Source organism: Marmota marmota, unplaced genomic scaffold (assembly GCF_001458135.2).
Source record: "Marmota marmota marmota unplaced genomic scaffold, marMar, whole genome shotgun sequence".
In the NCBI taxonomy this organism is placed as follows: Eukaryota; Metazoa; Chordata; class Mammalia; order Rodentia; family Sciuridae; genus Marmota; species Marmota marmota.
In genome coordinates this window covers 2,377,668-2,398,896 of record NW_026000141.1, presented here as the reverse complement: position 1 = coordinate 2,398,896, position 21,229 = coordinate 2,377,668, and the positions used below count along the sequence as shown (strand labels likewise).

The 21,229-nt window shown below is 59.9% G+C and overlaps 1 protein-coding gene across 9 annotated transcripts in view; it reads right to left on the bottom strand.

The window, feature by feature from the left end:
* Nucleotides 1–21,229, bottom strand: part of Rimbp2 (RIMS binding protein 2) — a 171,343-nt gene that overhangs the window by 26,404 nt on the left and 123,710 nt on the right. For all 9 annotated transcript variants that reach the window (XM_048785899.1, XM_048785900.1, XM_048785903.1 and 6 more), the window contains 6 exons: nucleotides 16,775–16,825; nucleotides 10,053–10,257; nucleotides 7,658–7,794; nucleotides 6,523–6,599; nucleotides 5,691–5,800; nucleotides 2,079–2,891 (listed from right to left, as the gene is read on the bottom strand). In XM_048785899.1, coding sequence (XP_048641856.1) covers nucleotides 2,079–2,891; nucleotides 5,691–5,800; nucleotides 6,523–6,599; nucleotides 7,658–7,794; nucleotides 10,053–10,257; nucleotides 16,775–16,825 — 1,393 coding nt within the window. The remainder of the gene's footprint in view (nucleotides 1–2,078; nucleotides 2,892–5,690; nucleotides 5,801–6,522; nucleotides 6,600–7,657; nucleotides 7,795–10,052; nucleotides 10,258–16,774; nucleotides 16,826–21,229) is intronic.

The following is a 21,229-nucleotide window of genomic DNA, read 5'->3' as shown; positions in this document are numbered from 1 at the left end:
GAGTCACACAGCTTGAGCCCAACCTCTGCAGCACATTCTGCGCTCACCTTTTAGACTGCTCTGCCCACTGTCCTCACCATCAGGACCAGACCTCCAAGTTGTGCCCTGACCTTGACCCCCAAGCTTCCTGCTCAATCATGCCATGACCTTGACCTCCAAGCTCCCTGCTCAAGTTGTGCCATGACCTCAACCTTCAAGCTCCCTGCGCAATCGTGCTGTGACCTTGACCTGTGGTACAGTGCAGTAGCTCGAGCTGCACCTGGCATTCTCGTTTATTAGAATTTAGATGAGATTTAAAGTTTGGGTCCTTTCAAGTGCTCGGGGCCACATGCGGCTGTGATTACACACTGGACAGTGCATCTGTCACTCAGAAAGGCCCACCAATCAGGGCTGGTGAGGGCCTGAGAAGGTGGACACTAGCTGTAAGGTGCTGGGCCATTAGGGAGGGGCCCAGTGAGCTGGTGACCTTGTTCCTGCAGGTCAGTGACTCAGAAGCAGGTGGCCCCTGTGAGGGTGGCCTCGCCCAGCCACTATGGACAGTGTGGGCAGAGGTAGAGGGGGTGAGCTTGCCTCCACCCTGCCTGGGTGCTCCTGGCCCTCAGGCCTCAGACCTGGACTGGACTCTACACCACAGGCTGTCCTGGTCTCAGCTGGTGGAGGCAGATGGCGGGTCCTGACCTGCGTCATGTGTCATGTGAGCCAATGCCTGACTTCAATGAAGCGTGTCCCCTGCTGGCTGTGCTACAGAAGGGCCCATGGTACAAGCCCCACGCCAGCACCCCCGGCATGGCATGCTGACCCTGCCCACACCGGCACTTGGGTAGATGAGGACTGTGGCTTAAGAATGAATTCTGAGAACACGACCTCCGTCAGTGTCCCAGCTACCCTCTTCCCCAGACACTGAGAGGCCTCCGGCTGACCACCTGAGACCTTCTCCAGTCCTCAGGAGCCGACCCCGGGGCTACACCTGCTACCCCCACTCCCCACCCCAGGTTCCCTCCCTGGGACGCTCTCTCCAGCTCTCCAGAGTGGGCCAGGGGGCCCGTGTTGGGTGTTTCCCAATCCTTCACCCCAGCACTGACCATGAGATGTCCTGGGGTCCCCACTATTCAGATCCTGGCCACCAGGTAGGAAACCAGAGCTCACCGCGGAGCATGATGTGCTGACCTTGCCCGTCCATCAGTGCCTCTTGGACAGGCCCTCCCTTGGCGGTGCTGCCCACCTTCTGCCATTGCTGCCCCGTGGGTGGGCAATTCCTGAGGGTCTGCCCCATAGGGCACACAGGACTGCACAGCCAGTCCCCTGCATCGAGGCCAGTCCTGCATGACATGAGGCTTAAGAGGCCAGGTGCTGGCAAAGGTCACGCTGGAGAACACGGAGGAATTCACGTTCACAGATGAGGCTGAGGACCCTTCCGACTGCTCAAGCAAGGACTATGTGGGCAGCGCCCAGCAGGAAGCCTCAGGCAGACCTGGCCCCGGTGCGCACGTGGAAACAGCCCCGGTCCCCACAGGGAGGTCTCTTGTGTGACTAAGTCACATGAGCCAGCTCGCTGCCCAGGCACTGTGGGTCACTGTGTCCTGTCCATAGGAAGGAGCCCTCCAGCTGATATTGCCTCTGGATTTCCCCAGGTGCGGGGGACAAGGGCCCTGGCCAGCTCCCTGTCCACAGGCCACAGGCACAGGTGCTAACAGCCTTGCCTCGCAGCTGGGCCAGGACCCAGGTGGCTTCTGTGACAACCTTCACGTCACTGCAGCCCATCAGCACGCGCTTACTCACGACGGGGAGACAAGAAGGAGTGAGGTGGACAGGAGCAGGCCCTCCCTCAATGGCATGGGAGTGGATGCTCATGGAGGGGCAAAGCGCCCAGCCTCCTCCTGTCACAGGACCAGCCTCTGGCTCCAGTGCCGAGGAAGCAGTCCCTGGCTGGCCCTGAAGCCACCCTGAGTCCCCTCTCTGGATCAGCACAGGCTGGCACTGTGCCCTCATGCTGACCTCGAGCCTTGGAGGCCACATGGATGGCCCGGCTCCCTCCCATTGTGCCCCCCTCCCTGGGGCCAGGCAGGATGCAGGCTCACCTGCGGGCAGCGTGGAGAACTCCACGAAGGCCTCCTTCTTCTCCCTCTGCTCCAGCGGCAGCTGCCAGGGCATCTGGTGGGGCTTGGCGAGGACCTTCACCTTGTAGGCCATGTTGGGCCTCAGGTTGAGGAACTGGTACTTGTACCGCGCGGCCTTGACGACGTCGAACTCCTCCTCGTTAAGGAAGATGACGTGGCTGTAGTTGCTGTTGGTGGGCAGCCAGGAGAGCCGGGCGGAGATCTGCGTAATGTTGTCCACGCGCAGGTGGGAGGGGGCCACGGCCACGTCCTTGCCCACCAGCAGCGTGCACCGCAGCTCGTCTGAGCTGCCCCTGCTCGTGACGCACTGCACGGAGATGCGGTAGGTGCAGGCGGCCGTGTTGAGCTTCTCGATGAGGGCCTTGGTTCTGCTGCCCAGGGCTAGGCTCACCCGCGTCTCCTTGTCCACCAGGACATTGTAGCTGCTCACAGTCCCCCAGCCCGGCGGCACGGCTGGGGGCTCCCAGCCCACAATGACACTTTTGGCAAGCTGTTTGATAAGGGTGATTTTTCTAGGGTAAGGCACAATGTCTTCTCCAATGTCATCGATGTTCACATCCAGCATCCCCCCGCCGTCATCAGTAATGCCCGGGTCTGTGCGAGTCGGGGAGTGGAGGTCCAGGATGTTCTCGCTCCCCAGGCCGAGGCCCGAGTGGTTGATGAAGTTCTGATCCTGCTCGGTCCCCAGAGTGCTTGCCAACCGCGACTCGTTGTCCTGGATGAAATCCACGAAGTTGGAGGGCACCAGGCCCCTCTGTCCATCCAGGAGCTCCCCTGTGGGGCGCGAGGACAGGTTATCAGTGCACCGTCCCATCGGGCCCTGAGGTCACAGGGCACATACCGCTCCTGCCCGACAAGAGCACTTCATCTAAAGTGACCTCCACCGCGAGGCCCCGCCTCTCCCTGAGGCTCACGGAATCTGGGGCCGCGGTGTTCGTTTACCTGGGTACGTACGCTGACTGCCTCCCAGTGAGAAGACTGCCCATGAGGATAGGGAGCTCACGCTGACTATGGGGCCAGCTCTGGGGTGACACCTGGTACCCAAGAGGTGCTCAATAACTATTTGCTCAAAGGATGAACAAACGAGTAAAACCCACGGCTTTTGGTAATTGAGAAAATTAACCCTCCTACAGCTGAGCGGGCACAGGCATAGGGATCCGTGGGGTTCCTGCTCTGGCCCCCTTCAGGGGCTCCCCACTGCTTCACTGTACGTGAAATGGAATGGTGGACTTGGCGTCAGAACCATCTCAGAACTGAGTGGCTTATAAAAACCCCGAGGTAGTTTTGGTGTCCACCTTGTCTTATGTGTGAGCAATCTAAGCTTCTTGTCAGCAGCTCAAAAGGCTAATTGTTTCAGAGAGGGACAAGTACACACAGGAGCTTTGAAGGTGAGGCACAGAGCCCACAGTACTGTCCCCCCAGGTCCTCACAGGCTACCACCCAGCCAGGTGACCAGGGAGGCTGGATTCTGCTCCCGGGAGAACTCCTGCCTTAGGGGAAGTGGGACAGGGCCTTAGAGGGCACGGAGACCAGTCCATCTGCCCTGGGTTCTCTGTGTCTAACCCTGACCCAGGGTGTGGGCTCAAGGAAGACCAAGCGTTCCCTGGAGGACAGACTATGAAACATCCATACTGTGACTTGGGTGGAAGGTAATGATGACAGTAGTGGTGACATTGGTGGAGATAGTGGTGATGGTGACATTGATGGTGATGGTGGTGATGATCACGGTGGGGATGGAGATGGTGATAATGTTTATGGCAATGGTGTTGATGATGGTTGTGATGGTGACAGAGATGGTGATTATGATAGTGGTGATGATGGTGAAGATAGTGATGATGGTGAGGATGGTGAGGGTTATAATGGTGATGGCGATAGCAGTGATGATGTTGATGGTGATGTTGATGGTGGTAATAGTGATGATGATGGTGATGTTGTTAATGGTGATGGAGGTGAGGGTTATAATGGTGATAGTGGTAATGATGATGGTGATGGTGACGATGGTGAGGTCATAATGGTGACAGTGATGACAGTGAACATTTGCTGAGCACCTACTCTGGGCCAGGCTCTATCATAAGCACCTAATATCTGCCACCTCATTTATCCTCACAGCTACCCTAAGGAGTAGGTACCCTGCCATTTTAATTCTGCAGCAGAGGAAACTAAGGCCCAGAAGGGAAGCAGGTCCCACTGCCACCCTGACCGTGGCTCCCTGAGTTCCTCAACCTGCTCTGAGCCAGCCCTCTGAAGAGTCTCCATGGCCACAGAGCAGGGAGTGATGGCAGAGCTCCGCTGGGGCAGGGTGTACATGTTCACCCTGGGGTGTGACTCGGGGCCTCCAGAGCCATAGCCCTGCATTGCAATCAGCTCATGGCAAACATGTCGCTGCCTGCCAGGGGTGCTCACACGTCCACTGATGGCCTGGCCTCTCGCCAGCAAGTGCCCAGAAATGAGCCTAGGTGCTCCGACCTGCTCTAGGGAGACCCTGCAAGGCCATGCAAGAGAAAACTCATGGTTTAACAAGATGAACTCCTCCTGCCCAGGGGGCCAGGGCAGACCCAGGCCCCCCCGTGTGGGGCAGTGGGTGGTTCAGGGACTAGATGGGGCAGACCCAGGCCCTCCGTGCAGGACAGTGGGCTGTTCAGGGACTAGAAGGCTCATGTCTACAGCAGAAAGCTACTCACGGAACTGTGGGGGTGTCCTATGTGTCCTCAAGCTAAACAAGGGAGGCCCTTTGGGTAGACAGCTCACATTGTCTGATACCAAACTAGAGGCGGGAGGGTGGCGTGAAAGGGAGCAATCTTCCTGGGAATGGGCCAGACCCGCTGGGGCCATGACAGTCTCGGGATGGGTGGGCCACCTCTGCAGGTGCTGGGAGCCACTCTCAGTGAGGTCACCTAGATGGCCCTGGCCACACCAGAGGATGCAGCCTGGGGGCTGGGGGGCAGGAGGATGAGAGAGAAGGGATCCCTGGGAGCACAGTCAGCCCTCTGTGTCCACAGGTTCCACAACCACAGACTCAACCAGCTGCGGGTAGAATGGGGGGGACTGTCCCGTCCTGGACAAGTGCAGTCTTCTCCTTGGCACTGCCTGCAGGGCACTGTCAGTGACTGCCCAGGGCACTGGCAAGGTGGTAGGCACTGTGGGCACCTGCGGGGACTTGGGAGGGCAACAAGGATGTGCGTACGCCCTAAGCAATGGTGCCCCTTCCTGTGAGGGACCTGGGCGTCTGCCCACTCTATATCCTCGGGGGTCCTGGGACCTGTTCCTGTGGGTGCTGAGGGACAACCATGGGCAGAGGACGGTCAGCCCCGGGGTAGACCCACGGCTGCCAGACAGCCCTGCAGAGTTGAGCACCCTGAAGATCCACCGAGCACCAGCCTCTGCCCGGGTGGGAACCCGGCTCCCCGCCCAGCCTTCCTGTCCTGAAGGGAACCCGAGGACTCAGGCCCCACAGGGACAGAGCAGCGGCTCGGCAGCCAGCAGTGACCGGGGCCTGCCGGCTGCCAGCCCAGGAGCGCTGGCCTGGGGTGGACTGGCCAGGCTCCCCAACAGCAACCTGGTGCCAACAGAGACCTTCGTAGAACCCGTCCTCGTCCATGTCCCCGTACACATAGAGGTACTTCCCCGCCGTGAGGGGCAGCTCGGCCTCCGGGTTTTCATTCGGCCCATCGAAGGGGTTATAACTGGAGGGAGAGACAGAATTCAGTTCACGACCCTCCTGCTCCTGCCTGAAAAGCACAGCCCCACGCCCAGCCGGGGCCTCGCATGCCAAGCACACGGGCTCATTCACACAGACCACGGGAAGATGAGGACAGAAGTGTGATGGTCCTGACATCGTCCCATTGCCCTCCCACCATAACTACACAGCTCCAGATTAATAAGGCAATAGGAAGAAATGAACCTTACAAGCTTTAAATATATGTAATCACGCTAAGGCGGATCCTATCACATACTACTTCACGATCCACCTACTTGTCACCTTGTTACACAGCATAGTGCTCGTGAAACACTGCCTTAGCCTTTTTAGTGGATGTGTAGTATTCCACCAAGCAGCTTGGCAGGGTTTACTTAGCCAGTGTGTGCCTGGATAATCCTGCTGCACACACCTCTCCAATCTCCTCCTACGGATCCCAGGGAGAATATTTGTTGGATTAGATCTGGGCATTATTCCAATCTGGGGTGTGACTGCCAACCACATGGTCAGTCGCACCAGCTTCCTATCCTCGCCCAGCCTGGGAGGGTGGGCGTCACACCTTTAGGTCCTCAGCACATAGGGCTCAACTTCAGTCAGAGTCCTGGCCAGAGTGAGACAAAGTCAGGTGCCCCTGGGGCCTCCTATTGCAAAGACTGACTTAAAACAACCGGAAAGGCCCTGTGAGGAAAGGAGACTGCAGCCAGCTCCTACCTGTAGCGGGCGACACACAGATGGACCTTGCCCGAGTATCTCTGCTTCGAGGTGTTGGAGTTCTGTTCATTGTCCATCTGTCGGAGACAGGGGGCCTGGTCAGGGGGCTGCAGGCCTCACCTCTGTGCCGGGACACCCAGGAAGCCCTTTCGCAGCCGCCACGGGCTTTTGGAAAAATGGACCCAGACTGAACACCCACAGGTGGGCAGCCCCACATGCTCAGCCTTCTGTGTGAACCCAGAAATGGCTTCCTATTGGGCACCCAACCCAGAATGGACATCTACACAGAGCCCAGGCCCAACCCCAGGAAAGCCCTGAGGGTCCTCTTATGGACCCAGACTGCAATGCTGGCCACGCTGGGTGGGTGTCTCGCTGAAGCCCAGATGAGTACCTGTGTCCTCTGCCCTCCGGAGGTGGCACCTCTGTGTCTGATGGTGCCCAAGGAGGGGACGACAGGGAGGGGAGGGGATGCCCTGTCCTGCAGCCCTGACTCTGCCATCCCCTGAGGAGGCCATGGTCCCTTACACCACAGTGACAGCCCCGGGGGTGGGAGCAGGAGTGGCCTTCCCCTGGAGGTCTGGCTCCTCACCTCCCTAAACACTCTCCAGGTAGAAGCAGGTGGCCACGTCACCCCTGCCTTCAACCAGACAAACCTACACTGTCCTGGTGCCTAGGCCTCGACACACTGCCCACCTTCCAGCCCCAGTTCAACCCGTCAGGACCCCTTGTCATGGACACAAGTGTCCGGCTCCCTCCAAGCAGGCCCTCCCCTGGGCTGGACCAGCCTCTCCCTGCCCCGTCGCTGAGCGGCCCACTCTCTCTTGTGAACTGCTCTCTGCATGCTGGCTGGACACTCTGAGTCCCGGCCTCAGGGGCCATCTCAGAGACCAGGCCTCAGGTGTGTGCCCAAAGTGGCCCTCGCAGGCCACCCCTAGCCATCAGTGAGCTGTCTAGGCCACCCCTAGCCAGCAGTGAGGACAGGCTCCAGGGATTAGCTGCAGTGAGGGAAGGACCCAGGGGAGGCAGGAGGAGGAGGATGGGTGGAAGGACAAGGTGGGACTGGGCAGGATGGACAGGGCCCCCATGTCCACTAGCCACAGAGGCCCGGCGCCAGGTGCCTGGCAGGAAGACTCACGTCTGACTCAAATCTGCATCTTGGGCTCCCTGATGGCGACAGGAAGGTGGGGTTGGCAGACAGCAGCTCCGGCTTGCCCCCTGAGAGCGGGGAATAGTCACCAACCGCAGGGTAGTGTCCAGGGGCACTCTCGTGACCTGACCACGGGCAGGAGCATGGCGGGGAAAGGAGAGGAGATGAGACAAGCCTGTGGCACCTGCTCCCTAGGCACCTTCCTCTTCTGCCTCAGCTGTGGGGGGCCACGGGGGCCCACACAGCTCATCTTGTCCACGGCTAATCTGAGCCCACCCCTGGCCCTGAGCCATGCAGCCCGGCTATAAAGGGGGTCTATAGCTCATGGCAGGGGCTCCAGTCAGAGGGCTTTAGTGGGAGCCCCCACAGACAGCCTTCCCCTTTCCTTAGCTTAGAATGGGACTGTGAGTCTCAGTGACACAGCAGCCCTTTTGCCACCAGGAGTAGGAAACTCATACAAGACCAGAGCCTGCTCTCAGAGGACAGACTGGACCCTGGTGACATGGCCAGAGCCCCTGAACCAAGCTGTACCTGAAGCCAGAGGACAATTTCCTTTTGGTTCACACCAGGGTAAGTTAGATTTTGCTGTCACTATGACCAAGAGTCCTAATTAGCCAAAGGGTCAAGTTTACTGCTGGAAAGCACTTTGGGCAAGAGCCCTGCTGGAGGGCAACGAGGCTCGGCCTGACCACCCTCCCGGGCTGGGGGCAGGGAACCCCGTTCTGGCTGCTGGGAAGGGGCACTGAGGGCTTGACCCACGGTGGCCTCAGTGTCCCCCTTCAGTTAGACCCAGAGGCGATCTAACTGAAGACCCTCCCCCAGGGTCTCTGCTAGCACAAGGACAGGGTGGGCGCCCTGCTGCCTCCGACCAGCCTCTGTCGGGCCAAAGCCTCGGGGACAGCTGCTGAGTGAGGACCCGGGGATATAAAGTGACCTGAAAGCATCCCTAGAAAGGCAGCTGGCAGAGCCCCAGAGCTCCCCTGGGCAGGTGACAGCCGATGGCACCGAGGACAGCAGAAGCGTCTCCCTGCTGGGACATCAGGTCTAGCAAGGGGACCTTGCGTGTGGCCACACGGCCCTGAAGCCTTAGAACGGCTTGGCAGGCAGCAGTGCAAGGGAAAGGGTCATGGGGGAAGCCAGCCAGGAACCAGCAGGCACCCTGCTCCAGACTAACTGGGAGCGAGGCCCTGGAAGGGGTGTGAGTGGAAGTGACTGTCCACCGCTGGGTGGGGGCTGTGGCCCGGAGCTGGTGGAAGCCCCCAGGGTCTGGGGTTGGTTGTTAATGCAGCAGAACTCAGGCTGTCCTGACTGGTGCCCTGCCCCAGCGAACTGCATGGGTGGCCAACACACAGTAGTGTCACCTTGCAGTCACCTTCCACTTGTTCAGATCTGTAGGAATTCTTGAGGGAGAAAAGGTTTTGTCTGGCATGCCTCATCGGGGGTGAGAGTGACCTTACGGGGTGGTTCTCAGGTGCACTCTCCAATGATCCTGAGCTTTGGGACATGTGTGCTCCAGAAAACAGAACTGCTAATTCCCAGTGACTTTTTCTGGGATATCACAAAAAGTTCCCAGCTCCCATCCTGAAAGGAAAGCTGGCCATGAGAATGGGGGTGGGGCTTGGGGCAGGGCTCTGGAGGCGAGGGCAGGGCGGGGGGGCCTGGGAGGCGGGGTGGGGCGGGGCCTCTTCCCACCCTGTCAGGCTGCCAGCTCCTGGGTTCAGGGATGATTCTATTGGGGTGCAGTGTCTGCTGCAGGGAGGTCCTTAGAGACCTCGCTCTCCTGTCATGTGGCTCTGCTTACAGAGTCCCCTAGGGCTCACACCCAGACTCGTCACCCACCTGGCCTCCAAGCCAAGACCACCTCACTGGAGGCAGAGGAGACCTGCTGGAAGGTTCAGCAGAAGCAGAACCTCTGTTCTTCTGGGACCCCATGGCCAGCCGGCAATTCCTCCCTGCCCACCCTGGAAGAGCCGGACAGAGAGCCTGGGGTGGATGAATGGACACAGGACATGGACTAAGCCAGGGCTGGGGTGTGGCTGAGCGGCCGAGCACCTGCCTAGTATGTACAAGACCCCTGGATCCATCAATAGTGAGAGAGGAAAGGAAGGAGGAGCAGAGGGAGAGAGGGGAGGAGGGAGAGAAGGGAGAATAGGAGGAGGGGAGGAGGGAGAGAGGAGAGGAGGGAGAGAGGGGAGGAGGGAAAGAGGGGAGGGAAGAAATGAGGAAGAGAAGCTGGTGTAGGTGCACAGTGCGGTGCTCTTCAGCCTTGGGCAGGGCCAGCCTGGCTGTGTGGGATCCATTGCCAAGCCTCTGCCCGCGCAGCCTGGCTGGGAGGCGGACGGCATCCTTTCCCCACCCCAGCCCCGGGAGGCCCAGTACTCACCTTTGCCAATGGAGGTGGCTAGTCCATTCATGAACTGCGGGAAAGGTTTGCTGGAGGCCAAGGGGATGTCCAGCGAGGCCACCGAGCCACTGCCCAGCAGGTCAATCTTCCCGGCCTGCTGCCGGAACTTCTCCAGGTCCCGGGACAGCCGGCTGAACTGCTCACTCTGCGTCCGGCATTTCTCTTCCAGCTCGCGAACCTTGCACTGCACAGCAGAGGTGGGAGGGGGTCAGTCAGCAGGAGGCCTTGGGGGCCCACGTGGCCAGGACTGTGGGCTGTGTGCATGGCAGGCCTATCTGCCACCTCATGGGAAGTCCCAGCCCAATGCCTAGCTCTGCATGCAGCCGGCTGTCAGCCACCAGGAGAAAGCACAGGTGCCAAGAATCCTGGGAGCATGCAGCTCACAGCCAGCACGGCTGCTCCGGGCTCTGAGCGTGGCCGGCACCCAGGGCATGCCTGGCTGCAGCTGGTGGAGGTGGGTAGCGTGAAGCTGTGACCAGCCCAGGCTGGGACAGCACGGTGGCTGACCCACCTGCAATGCCCACCCCAGAGGGCACTGCCTCTAGCAGAATAAGGGAATGTCCTTCTGCTGGACAGGTCAGCAAACTCGCTGCCATTTGCCCACTTCACAAAGACAGAGCCTCCCTCAGGACACACAGGAGAAGGGCCGCCCAGTGAGCTCTCTCCTCAGGCACAGGCCTGGGCCAGGCTGTAGCCGGCCTCTGAGCCTCTCTGCTCTCTGTTGCTTCCTGACCCCATTGTGGCTGCCCAATGCTCAGGGCCAGCATGCACCAGTGAAGCCCCCTCCCCATCCCCTCTGCTGCAGGAGTTCCTGCACCAGGCAAGGCCGGTGCCCAGGTGGAGGGGGAGGTGGTCCCTGCCCCACACTCCTCCTTCCCTGCACCCACCACCTCCCATCCTGTCCCTTGTATGTCTCCATGGACTGCAAAGCCCTGTGCCTTCACTTCCTTCTTTTCAGACACATCCTCAGTGCCTCTCGGTACATCAGGTACACAGTCGGTGCTTAATAAATGAATCGAAGCAAAGCGGGAAGTCCTGATGTGCAGCTACCATGTTTCCATAGCATGGCTTGTGCCATCTGTGTGCACGCCCTGTCCTGCTGTCCCCCACTCCAGGACAGCTGGGACACCCTGTCTGTGCCAGCGCTGATTCTGCCCATCATCTGCCCCCTGCTAAAACATCATCTCCAGGTCAGGTCTTCATCTGCTGGGTTCCTGCCGCACCCAGCCCATGGCATGGGCCAGGCATTGTATGCAGGCAGCGCTCAACAGATGTCTGTTTTATTGAGGCCCAAGGGAAAGTGGGAGTGGAGGCTGGAGGCACCTGTGCCAGCTGCGGCAAGCTTTCCCTGCAGCTCCCCTCTCCCCTCTCCTTCCCCCTCCCCCTTCCCCTCCTCCCCCACCGCTGGAGCTGCAGCCCCTCGGTTCCTCCATCCAGAATGAAGTGCTATTTGTGTCTGAGATCATGGATTTCTAAAAATAAACCTAACATGTCCCAAGCCTATAATTAATTTCTCCAATTCATTAAAAAAAATCAGCAGGATTCTTCTTTAAAAATCTGAATGAGCTTGCCCAGGATGGCTGCCTTGGCTGAGGCAGGCACAGAGCCAAAACCCCGGGGTGAGCCGCGGTGACGTCAGGTTCTGGGGCCTGAGACGCTGGCAGACAGGGGCTCCTGGGAACAGCGGCCACATGCCATCGCAGGAAGGGCCTGGGAAGGGCCTGAGCTCACCGGAGGCACCAGAGGCTGCAGGTACCTGTGCGCCAGGTGAGATGCCTGGGGTGCCTGGAGGAACTGGAACCCGGGTTTCGACAGTTCCAGGTACTTCCTGGTGTCCCAGGAAAGCCACCGCCCCCAGCCCCCCTGCAGCGGTGCCCACAGAGGTGTCCTCTGAGGAGCCCTTGAAATGAGCATAGCCACGGTCGTCAGGGCCCAGATGGGAGGGCGTGACGTCCTCAGGTGGCACAGCCGACCATGCTCCTGGCCGTGATGGTCACGGGGCCCAGACATGCAACCAAATTCCACACAACTGTGACCAGAACCAGAAAAGGAGTGTGAGTGGACCCTGGAGAGGTCAAAAGGAGGTGGCCCTGCCCCTGAACCAGATCCCCGCCGACTCCCCTACGGTCCAGTGAACACTCTGTGACTCTGTGACTCTAGAAGCCTCTGAGCTTTTGTGACTCTAAAGTACTTCAAAATAAAGAGGTTCAAAAAGTAAATAGGGTCTTAAAACGATGACACCACAAGGCCAGGCAGCCACAGTGAAGACCAGGACAGCAGTGTGTGGACGGCCAGTGCTGGAGGATGCTATGTCCCACACAAGGACATGAGCACAGCTGAGGTCACATGAGCCTGCACAGGACTCTGCACCCAGGAATGCCTCACGCCAGGGCCTGCAGTTGTGGGCCCTTGGGTACGTCTGCCCCTGTGTCTGTCCCACCTGCTCAGCACTGGGTCTAGAAAGTGGCGCAGAGAAGGTGTCCACACAGGCTGGTCACCACAGAAGGAGCCTGTCCAGTGGAGACCCTGCCAAGGAAGCCTGAGGGCCCTGGCTCACAGGCAGAGGAAGTCTGGGTGGGGCTGGCCTCCCTGAGCAGCACGGGGGCTCTCAGGGAGAGAGGGAGCCGGGCTTGACTTGGCCCACAGGCCTCCAACAACAGGATCGTCCTGCACTGAGCCAAAGGCCCCACTCCCCAGGTCCCCGCAGAAGTGAGATACAAGGCCTTGAGGCTGTCCTGTCCACAGGAGGCTGGACTCTGCTTCCCTTTGTGGAAAGAGGCCAAGGTGATGAGGCAGGGCAGAGTGTCGGCAGGAAGCTCTGGGCTACACGGCACTCGTCTCAGAGGGCAGAGAGAGTGTCCAGTCTTCGCGGTACAGATCACTGGCCGGGGACTGTGAGCCGCTGGCCCCAGTAGTGGTGTGGGGTGTGCTGTCCCAGCCGGTACCCACACAAGGCTGTGGAGCTCCAGCCTGCTGAGCTCGGGTGGTCCTGGGCAGGTGCTGGGAGCTGACCGTGAGTGGTGCACGGTGCCTTCTGCAGTGCAGCCAATGGCACAGGGCCGCCCACAGGAGGAGGGGAGCATGGCCCGGGTGTGGCTCTGTCCAGCCCGCTCTGGTCCCAACTCCAGTTCTTCAAGGGAAGCAGGGATCTGTCTCAGGGTGAGACCCTTCATTCTAAGCTTCAAGGTCTGGTAGGGCCGGGGCCACTGGAGGCAGGGGCTGCGGGCTGTACACAGCGATCCTGAAAGTGCAGGTCCTGTCCCCGCATCGGCAGGTCCAGTGGCGAATCAGGGCAGGCTGTGTGGCCCTGTGGCCCTACTGACCTCCAGCTGTCCCACACAGGTCCCCACACAACAACCACTGTGTCCTGGGGCTGGGGCTCTGCAATCTGTAATTCACAGACCTTCGGCCCAGTGAGTGGGGTGTCCACTCCAGGACAGTGAATGGCCATGCTGAGAATCCCACCTGTGGGGAGGGCCCACAGCTGTCCGGAGGGCCCACAGCTGTCCGGAGAGCCCACAGCTGTCCGGAGAGCCACATTGCCCGGAGCCATGGCTGGCTGTGTCTCCACTGATGCCAGGGTGTGCTGATGAGCATGCCAGTGTCCCCGTGAGGTGACCAGCTCTCTCCTAAGCATGAGCAAGGACAGGCAACTGTTGGTGGGACTGGACGTACTCAGGAGGTGTGGACTGGCTTGTGTATCTGAGCTGCCCCATGCTTGAGTGGACAAGGCACAGGACTTAGGGTGGCACCTCAGGCTGGATCTCTATCTAGTCCTGTGCCCAGATGCCCAGACCTGTCCAGCTGGCAGCTTCCCCTCGAGTGCACCGAGCTGTTGGAAATTCAGGACATCAGAGGGCATCCCTCTGCCTCCAGCCAGTCAGGCCTGCTCCTGATGACCATCGCAGGGGAACTGGGTAAGTGCTGTGTGGCAGCACTGCCGTTCAGGGAACCTCTTCCTTGCAGGACTTTTCTCAGTGCTTAGGAGGTGACCTTGCTGAGCAGACTGGCCCTCAGGACCTGGCTCTGCCAATTATGAGCTGTGTGTCCCCGGGAAAGTGGCTCAGGTCTCTGTGCCGTGATTGCCTAACTAGTGAAATGAGAGAATGACAACCTCATCCGTGGCTTTAAAGATTAAGTTCTGTCATGCTCCCCGCTCTGGTGCTGTGACTCTGGGACTACAGGTGACAGGGATGGGGCAGGCAGGCCAGGGCCTCAGTCAAATGGAGCTGTGCGTGGGGCTTGCAGTCCCCCCACCTCTGACTCAGCTTTGCCAGAGCACAGCCTGGCCTCCCCGCAGGGGCCGCAGGAAGCCAGAGCGGGGTGGGGCTCCGGGCCACCAGGCTCTTGGGGCTCACGTGGGACTGGCTCCACCTGCACGCTGCCCGCTCACACTCCAGGAAACAGGGCTGCCACGTCCCAAGGCTGGACTTCCGCACGCGGCATCTAAGGGCAGGGTCAGGCCTCCCAGGTGAGCCTCCGCAGGCCTCTCTGTACCTAGAGGAGTGCTGTCTACATCAGCCACCTCGTGACATTCAGAATGTACCACCATACACTCAGAAACAAAAACTGCTGCACTCAACCACACCTTCGATGACCCAACCCGATGGGTCCAATTTATATCCATATCTCAATCCTGGGAGGTAGGTAAGTGGCTTGGGGGTGGCGGGGAGGAGCTCTGTTACAGCCAGAATACGGGCTGACCAGGCTTTAGAGAACCGCACCCCCAAAGATCCCCTCCTCCCAGCAGCTGGCCTGGCAGCCTCTCCAGCAACAACACTGGACTCTGCAGACCCTGCAGCCTCGGGCCCTGGACTCTCCAATAATGTCACCAGACCCTGTGGCCTCCATCCCTGGGGGGCACACAGATCACAGACACCCATCCCAGGCTCCAGAGTCTGCCCCTCCAGCAAGCTTCCAGGAGATGCCAAGACCACAGGGCCTGGGTCCACCTGAGGACCCTCCTCCAGCAGAGAGAAGAGCTGGCCCTTTTCTGAATGCTAAGTGGGCTCAGAGGCTTGCAAAATGCCCAAAGGCCGGCTCCAGGAACAGCTCGGCTCATACTCCACCTCCACTCCCCATGGAGAACCGGGCTGTCCTGCTCAGCCGTGGAGGGAGCTTGCTGTTGGCACAGGGCAGGCAGGACAGAAGGGTACAGCACCCAGGGTGTGGTGTGAATTCGGATGACCCGTGCTGAATTCTGGGCACTGAGCTGTGCCCTCCCAATCCCATGGCTTCCAAAGGACCAGATCATCGTAACAACCTCTCTTCCCCATTGGTCATCTGAATTCACAGGACTATGTGACAGCATTGGCAGGACACAGGAGAGCGTGGGCCCCGGGCTGGCCCCACAGTCCAGGGGACAGCACTTTGCAGGCTAGTGCAAGCTCCTGGGCCCCCAGGCTGGGAGCCCAGAGCCCCACCCACAGCAGCACCTCAAGGAGCCCAGGGGAGGGGAAGGGCAGGGCTGGCCCGGGGCTCGGCTGAGGGGCACCAGCACACGGGCAGGGTCAGGGCTATTGGGAGTACCTGCATGCTGTCCAGGGCGCTCTGCATGGGGAGCCAAGCAAGACACAATCACAAAAAGACACTGTGAATAGACAATTCCCAGCAGCCACGCCGCCCTCCCCTCTGCCCAACCCAGGCACATGCTTCTTGCCAGTCAAAGCATGCGGTGAGGGGCTACAGCAGACCCCGAGCACAGCCCAGGGGAAGCCCCAGCGGGGAGCCCCAGGGACGAACTCTGGGGGCCTGGAGGCAGGGGCTGCAGCCAGGGGAGGGTGGAGCAGGGGGGGCCTGGCCTTCTGGGGCAGCGGGGCCTAGGGAGGGCAGTCTCCCAGCTGTGTTTCCTACCCTGTTCACATGGTACCCTGACACCCATTCACTAAAGGACACACTGGAAAATCAACCTCACATATACGTGACGGTGACTGAACCTCCCCCAGGCCACACAAGGGTGCACATGCTGCTTTTGGTGGAGGCTCTTCCCTGGGGGTAGGGACAGGCCATCTTAAGGGGTGACCCTGCCCATTATCTGGAGAGCTTGGACTCACTGGGGGCTGGCGGCCAGGAGGAGTGGCGCTGGGCAGTCCACTCTGCCTACCCCTAGCAGGTGGCTCACTGCATGCCCTTGTCTTCAGGCCTCCTGCTGCTCTGCATGCATGAAGAGTACAGGTGGCCAAGGTCCCCAGAATGACCCCAAGAACCCTTCCTTGATGCCTGTCCACCTTCTGCAGAGGAGGCTGGCCTTGGACCAAAAGCCAGGGCAAGCAGTGTCCACTGCCATGAAGTCACCCAGCCCAGCAGTTTTCCTTCCAAGTTCCCCTCCCTGGGGGGCTGAAAAAGGTCACTCCCATGAGGATGGTACCCTTGGAAGTGCCTTGGTGGCACTGACCACTTTGACTGCTAGGCTGTCCTTTCTCTGATCCTGTAAGTGCCTCCCCATGGTTGGTGTCACACCACCCACCAGAGAACAGGAGGCCCAGAGAGAGCTCCCCCACAGTCCTAGGGACCATTCCCAGGCCGGCAGGGGCCACTCCTGGCTTCCCCCTAAGAGCAGCCCCTGAGACAGGAGCTCTGACGCTGGCTGTGTGGCCGAGGAGGGCTTCTCCCCTCCATGCCCCAGTGTCCCCGGGGGAAAAGGTAGACATCGCCCTGGGGGTAAAGGTGGACATGGCCCCAGAAAGACGAGGCCCACTCACCTCTAGCAGCTGCACGGCTCCCTCGTGCTCTTTCTTAGCTTCAACCTGAGCCTTCCGCATGGAGAGAGAGAAGAGCAGTGGTCAGAGGAAAGGAGGGGCTGGTGGCTCTGAGATGGGGCCCCTCGCTCCCAGGGTCTCCCCCAGGGCCAGGAGCGGCTTTGGCTGGGTTTGATGCTCTTGTGGTCCACACAGGGTGGGCCCTGGGATGTGGCTGGGCCTGAGGGTGGGCAGTCTTGTCCTGTTCCTGAGAGCGGCCCAGGGAGGGACGCTGAGCCCCAAAGAGCAGGGTGGTTCTGCCAAGGCCATCACATGCTGTCGGGTCCCACATCCTCACCCTTAGGGAAACACGGCGAACAGCAAGGGTGACCCCAAACAGCTCAGGGGCCGAGATCTCCCTGGCCTAGGAGAGGCCGTGGGTGGGGGTCTTACAGAGGAAATGTTACAAGTGTCACCAAAGACATTCCAGGCTCAGGACAGCCGTGGCCCTGCACAGGGCAACTCCTGCAACCTTGGAATGCAACATTGCTCCTTGTCCTCTCCGACCTGGACGGTCCAGCATCGTGATGATCTAAGTTGTGTTTGTGACCTCGCCTCCTCTCCTGGAAGGCCCCTGAAGTTGCTGGGATCCACCCTCCCCTGCCCTGAGGAAATGAGCAAGGTCTCACACCCTCAAAGACTGGCGCATCAGCAGGGGCACAAAGCCTAAGTTGAGCAATGATACTTGGCCTGGGCCTTCTGGGAGGGAGGGAGATTTCTCCCTTTTTGGCCATAACCTGAGGGAAGTCGAAATTGGAGCCAGGTTGGCGTGGCCAGGGTCCGCCATGGGGAACCCCAGAATGAGTTGCCCTAGAGAAGGTTGGGAGCCGATCCAGAGAGAAATGAGTTCTAATGGCACTTGGGATTTAGCTGTGTCGGAACCAGCTGGTTTGAGCATTGGATCAGCCATATCTGAAGTCAGGTTTCCAGTTACTGGTGAGGACAAGATTTCCTTTGTGGATTTTCCATCTCTTGAAGCCGAGAGTCCTTGAATGAACACCATCATCCACCATTGAGACCGTGGCACCCCTCATTGTAAAGTTGGAGAAATGGAAGCTCATTGGGAGGGTCTGAGAACCAGGGCTCCTGGGTGCACCCCCCCACCCCGCTGTGTACCCCACTCTGCAGGGCTCAGTGGGCTCAGACACTCCCATGGCAGAAGCACTGATGTCTGGAGAAGGAGTATCGGGCACCAAGAAAGACCCCGGTGCTAAGCTGAGACCCACTGTTCAGCCTGGAGAAATACGTCTGGGGCGTCGTCCGTCACAAATAGGCAAGTAGGCAATGTCCTCGCAGCTGCGGCTTCTCCCTGGGAAGACTGCGTGTGGGTGGACAGAGGGGGACCTGGATCCTGGCACCGACTAGCATGAAAAAGGGCTGGCACTTCCCGGGGTCCATCCACACCCACAGCATCCTCCCATGCCTCCCAGGAGGGGCCGAGAGCCAGGCAAGTGACCGGGACTCCGCTTGTCAATCATGCTCTTCTCTAGCTAGCCCAGATGGCAAGTGCTCAAAATTGTTCCTTTCTCAGAAAAACCCACCAGAGCCATAATAAATAACAGAACGTGAAAAAGGCCAGTCTGGGTCAGGGGACCTGCTGGCCTGCACAAACAATGCCCCGTGGCATCCGTGGAATCGGGAGGCCTTCGCCCGGCAGGCCCACAGGGCAGTGCCAAGGCGGCCGGCACCGCCCAGCCAGGCTGGCAGCAATTCAGTCCTGGGCTCTGGATAGAAATGTAGGCTCATGTTGTCAGGCTGCCTGCAGGCTGGGCCCCTGGACAATCAGTTAGAACAAAAGTTAACAGATGGACCTGGCAGAGCCGAGTCCTTGCACAATCTCAGCAGCAGTGAGCAAGGCTCCCTCCCAGGGCCCCGCCCATGGGCAGGCAGGTGCCACCCTGCAGAATAGACCACACTGAGGGTGCAACTCCAGAGGACTGAGGCCCCCCCGGGCACCCTGGGCCCCTGAGGCTGGAAGGAGGGGCTGCTGTCCCAGGACCAGCTGCCCAGGAGGCCGCAACAGAGACTCCAAGCCAGCCATGCAGGCACAAGAGCAAAACAGTCCCCTTGACACTCAGAATAGGAATTGCCCAGGGGTCACGGCAGTGGGTTGGTAGGATGGAGGAGCCAAGGGCCTTCATCGGTGTCTTTCAAGTCAGTTCCACAGAAAGCAAACAAGACCCTGGGAACCCGTGGAGCCTCCATGGGTACCCTGCCTTGGCCCTGGGCAGACTCAGCAAGCTGGCAACATACACCAACACCCGGGGTGTGTCTGGAGAAGTGCAGAGCCCACGCCTGCTCCCCACACAACAGGATGCGGCCTCCCAGGGAGGTGGCCTGAGCCAGAGCACGAGACCACGGCCTCTCCAGCTCTGACATCTCAACAACAGCCTTGAAACTGACCACAATCAGCTCGCCAGCCACAAGAAGTTTAAACAATAGTCGACCTAGTCAGATCCACAGATGCATTTTAAAAATGGAAACTCTTTGCTCATTCCATGGGTGGCTGTAGGACTGGACGTGGCCCACCCAAGACTGAAACCCTCAAAAATAGGGGGTGGGTGGACTCCAGGGGTCTCTCTGGCCTAGAGATAAGGGCTCGGAGTTGTCACCGTGTCTTGAGCCCGCTTTTGTCCTCAGGTTCCCATTGCTGACATGCAGGGTCCTGTGCCCACAGCTCTTGGGGGCTGTGGGGGGGGCTGCGAATTCAATCCATGGGCATGGGAGGATTCGAATCCAGCACCTGTCCTCATACTCTGGCCTGACCATAAGCTTTCCTCAGATGCTCCTGAGCACCTACTGTGTGTCAGGCAAGGCCCTGGGATGTGGACGCTGTGTCCTGACAAAAGGCAAGCACAGAAACAAGCAGTCACATTTGGCGTCCCATGCCCTGTGCCACATGGGCAGTAGAGCACAGACTCCCTGACAAAATAAGCCAGTTCTGCAATGGCCTGGGGACCTGCATTCTAGACAAAAGCCCCGAGAGGGGACAGGTTTGGTGGTCCAGCAAAGGCAAAAAGGCCAGTCTTCTGCGGAAAGGGCCATGCCAGTCCCTTGCAGATGCTTCCTTCAGTGCAGCGTTATCCAGAGCCCAGCCTCACCCTGTCTGGCCTGGCCGCGTCCCTGGGCATTGCTGACCTGAGGTGCTCATGCCCCTTGAGTGACAGCAAGGCCCTGTGAGCACTCCCTCCCCATCCCGTGGGAAGCTATGGCTACGGCAGAATGGGCCTCACCCTGGCCTCCCTGCCTTCTTACTCTGCCCAGGCCCCTGGGAGGAGGGCTGGCAGGCTGCCCATCTCACCTGACTCCCACAAGGACAGCCTTGTATGGGGCCGTGGGTCCCTTTGCCTGCTTGCCCTTCAATATAGCAGTGCCTTGGCACAGTGTCACGGTCTCCCCCAGCCCCACACTGTGAGGGGGAGGGGCCACCAAGGACAGGAAGGCACCTGTGCCAGGCGATGGACCCGGCTCCCTGGCCTTCACTGTCTGCATGCCCAGCCTGTCCTCAGGGTGGCTGTGGCTGGAAAAGTGGCCCCAGAGGAAGCCACGTGCCAGGAAGGGGCAGTACCCAGACACATTCCAGACACGCTCCTGGCTGCTCACGCACCCTCTGCATCCAGAGAAAGGGCTCCTGGGATCTGGAGGGCAGAGGGTCCAGCAGAGAGGGATTCCCGGGACCCCTTTCCGCATGCAGCCTCCGGAGCAGCCTGGCCTGCAGGAAGAGGCCAGGGCTCCATCCAGCAGGAGCTCGGGGAACGTGGGTGCCGAGGACCAGGGAGGGCAAGGACGGTCCTGAAGGAGCTCTTGGCTCCAGCTGGGAGTCTGGGACTGGGAGTTGGAAGCTGGCGATGACCAGGGCAGCCATTAACTCCAGTAGGAAGCCAGAGCTAGACCAGGGGACACGCCACCATCTGCAGAGCCGGGCCAGGTGGCTGGTGTGCAGTGCTGAGGACTTGGGGGTGGGGGGGTCAGTGGGGCAGGAGGTTGGTGATGCCCCAGAGCCTGGGGAAAGAACCGGGGCTCCCAGGGGGCATCTGGGCTGAGACCCAAACCCAGGAGGCCACACACAAGTGGGTCTTAATCCCCCAGGGCCAGGTGAGGTCACCAGCTTTCTGTCAGAGGGTGACTTTAGAGGGGTGTGTGGACAGGACAGATCCAGGCTGGGACGGTCCCGGAAGCCTGCTGTGTACACGGGGCCTCTGGGTCAGAGAAAATGAGGGCAGAGAACCAAGCCCTGGGCGTGAAGTCCACGCATGGGGTAATTAGCTGCTTGGTAGTGTGAAGAGGGTGGGCTCCAAGAGGGTTCGGGGATGTGGACAGAGACACCAGGTAGCTCTCCTGTGTCAGCACCCCTCAGACCCCCGCAGGGCCTGGACAGGCCAAGCACGGTGACTGGCTTTTATCTTAGCGGGGGGGGGG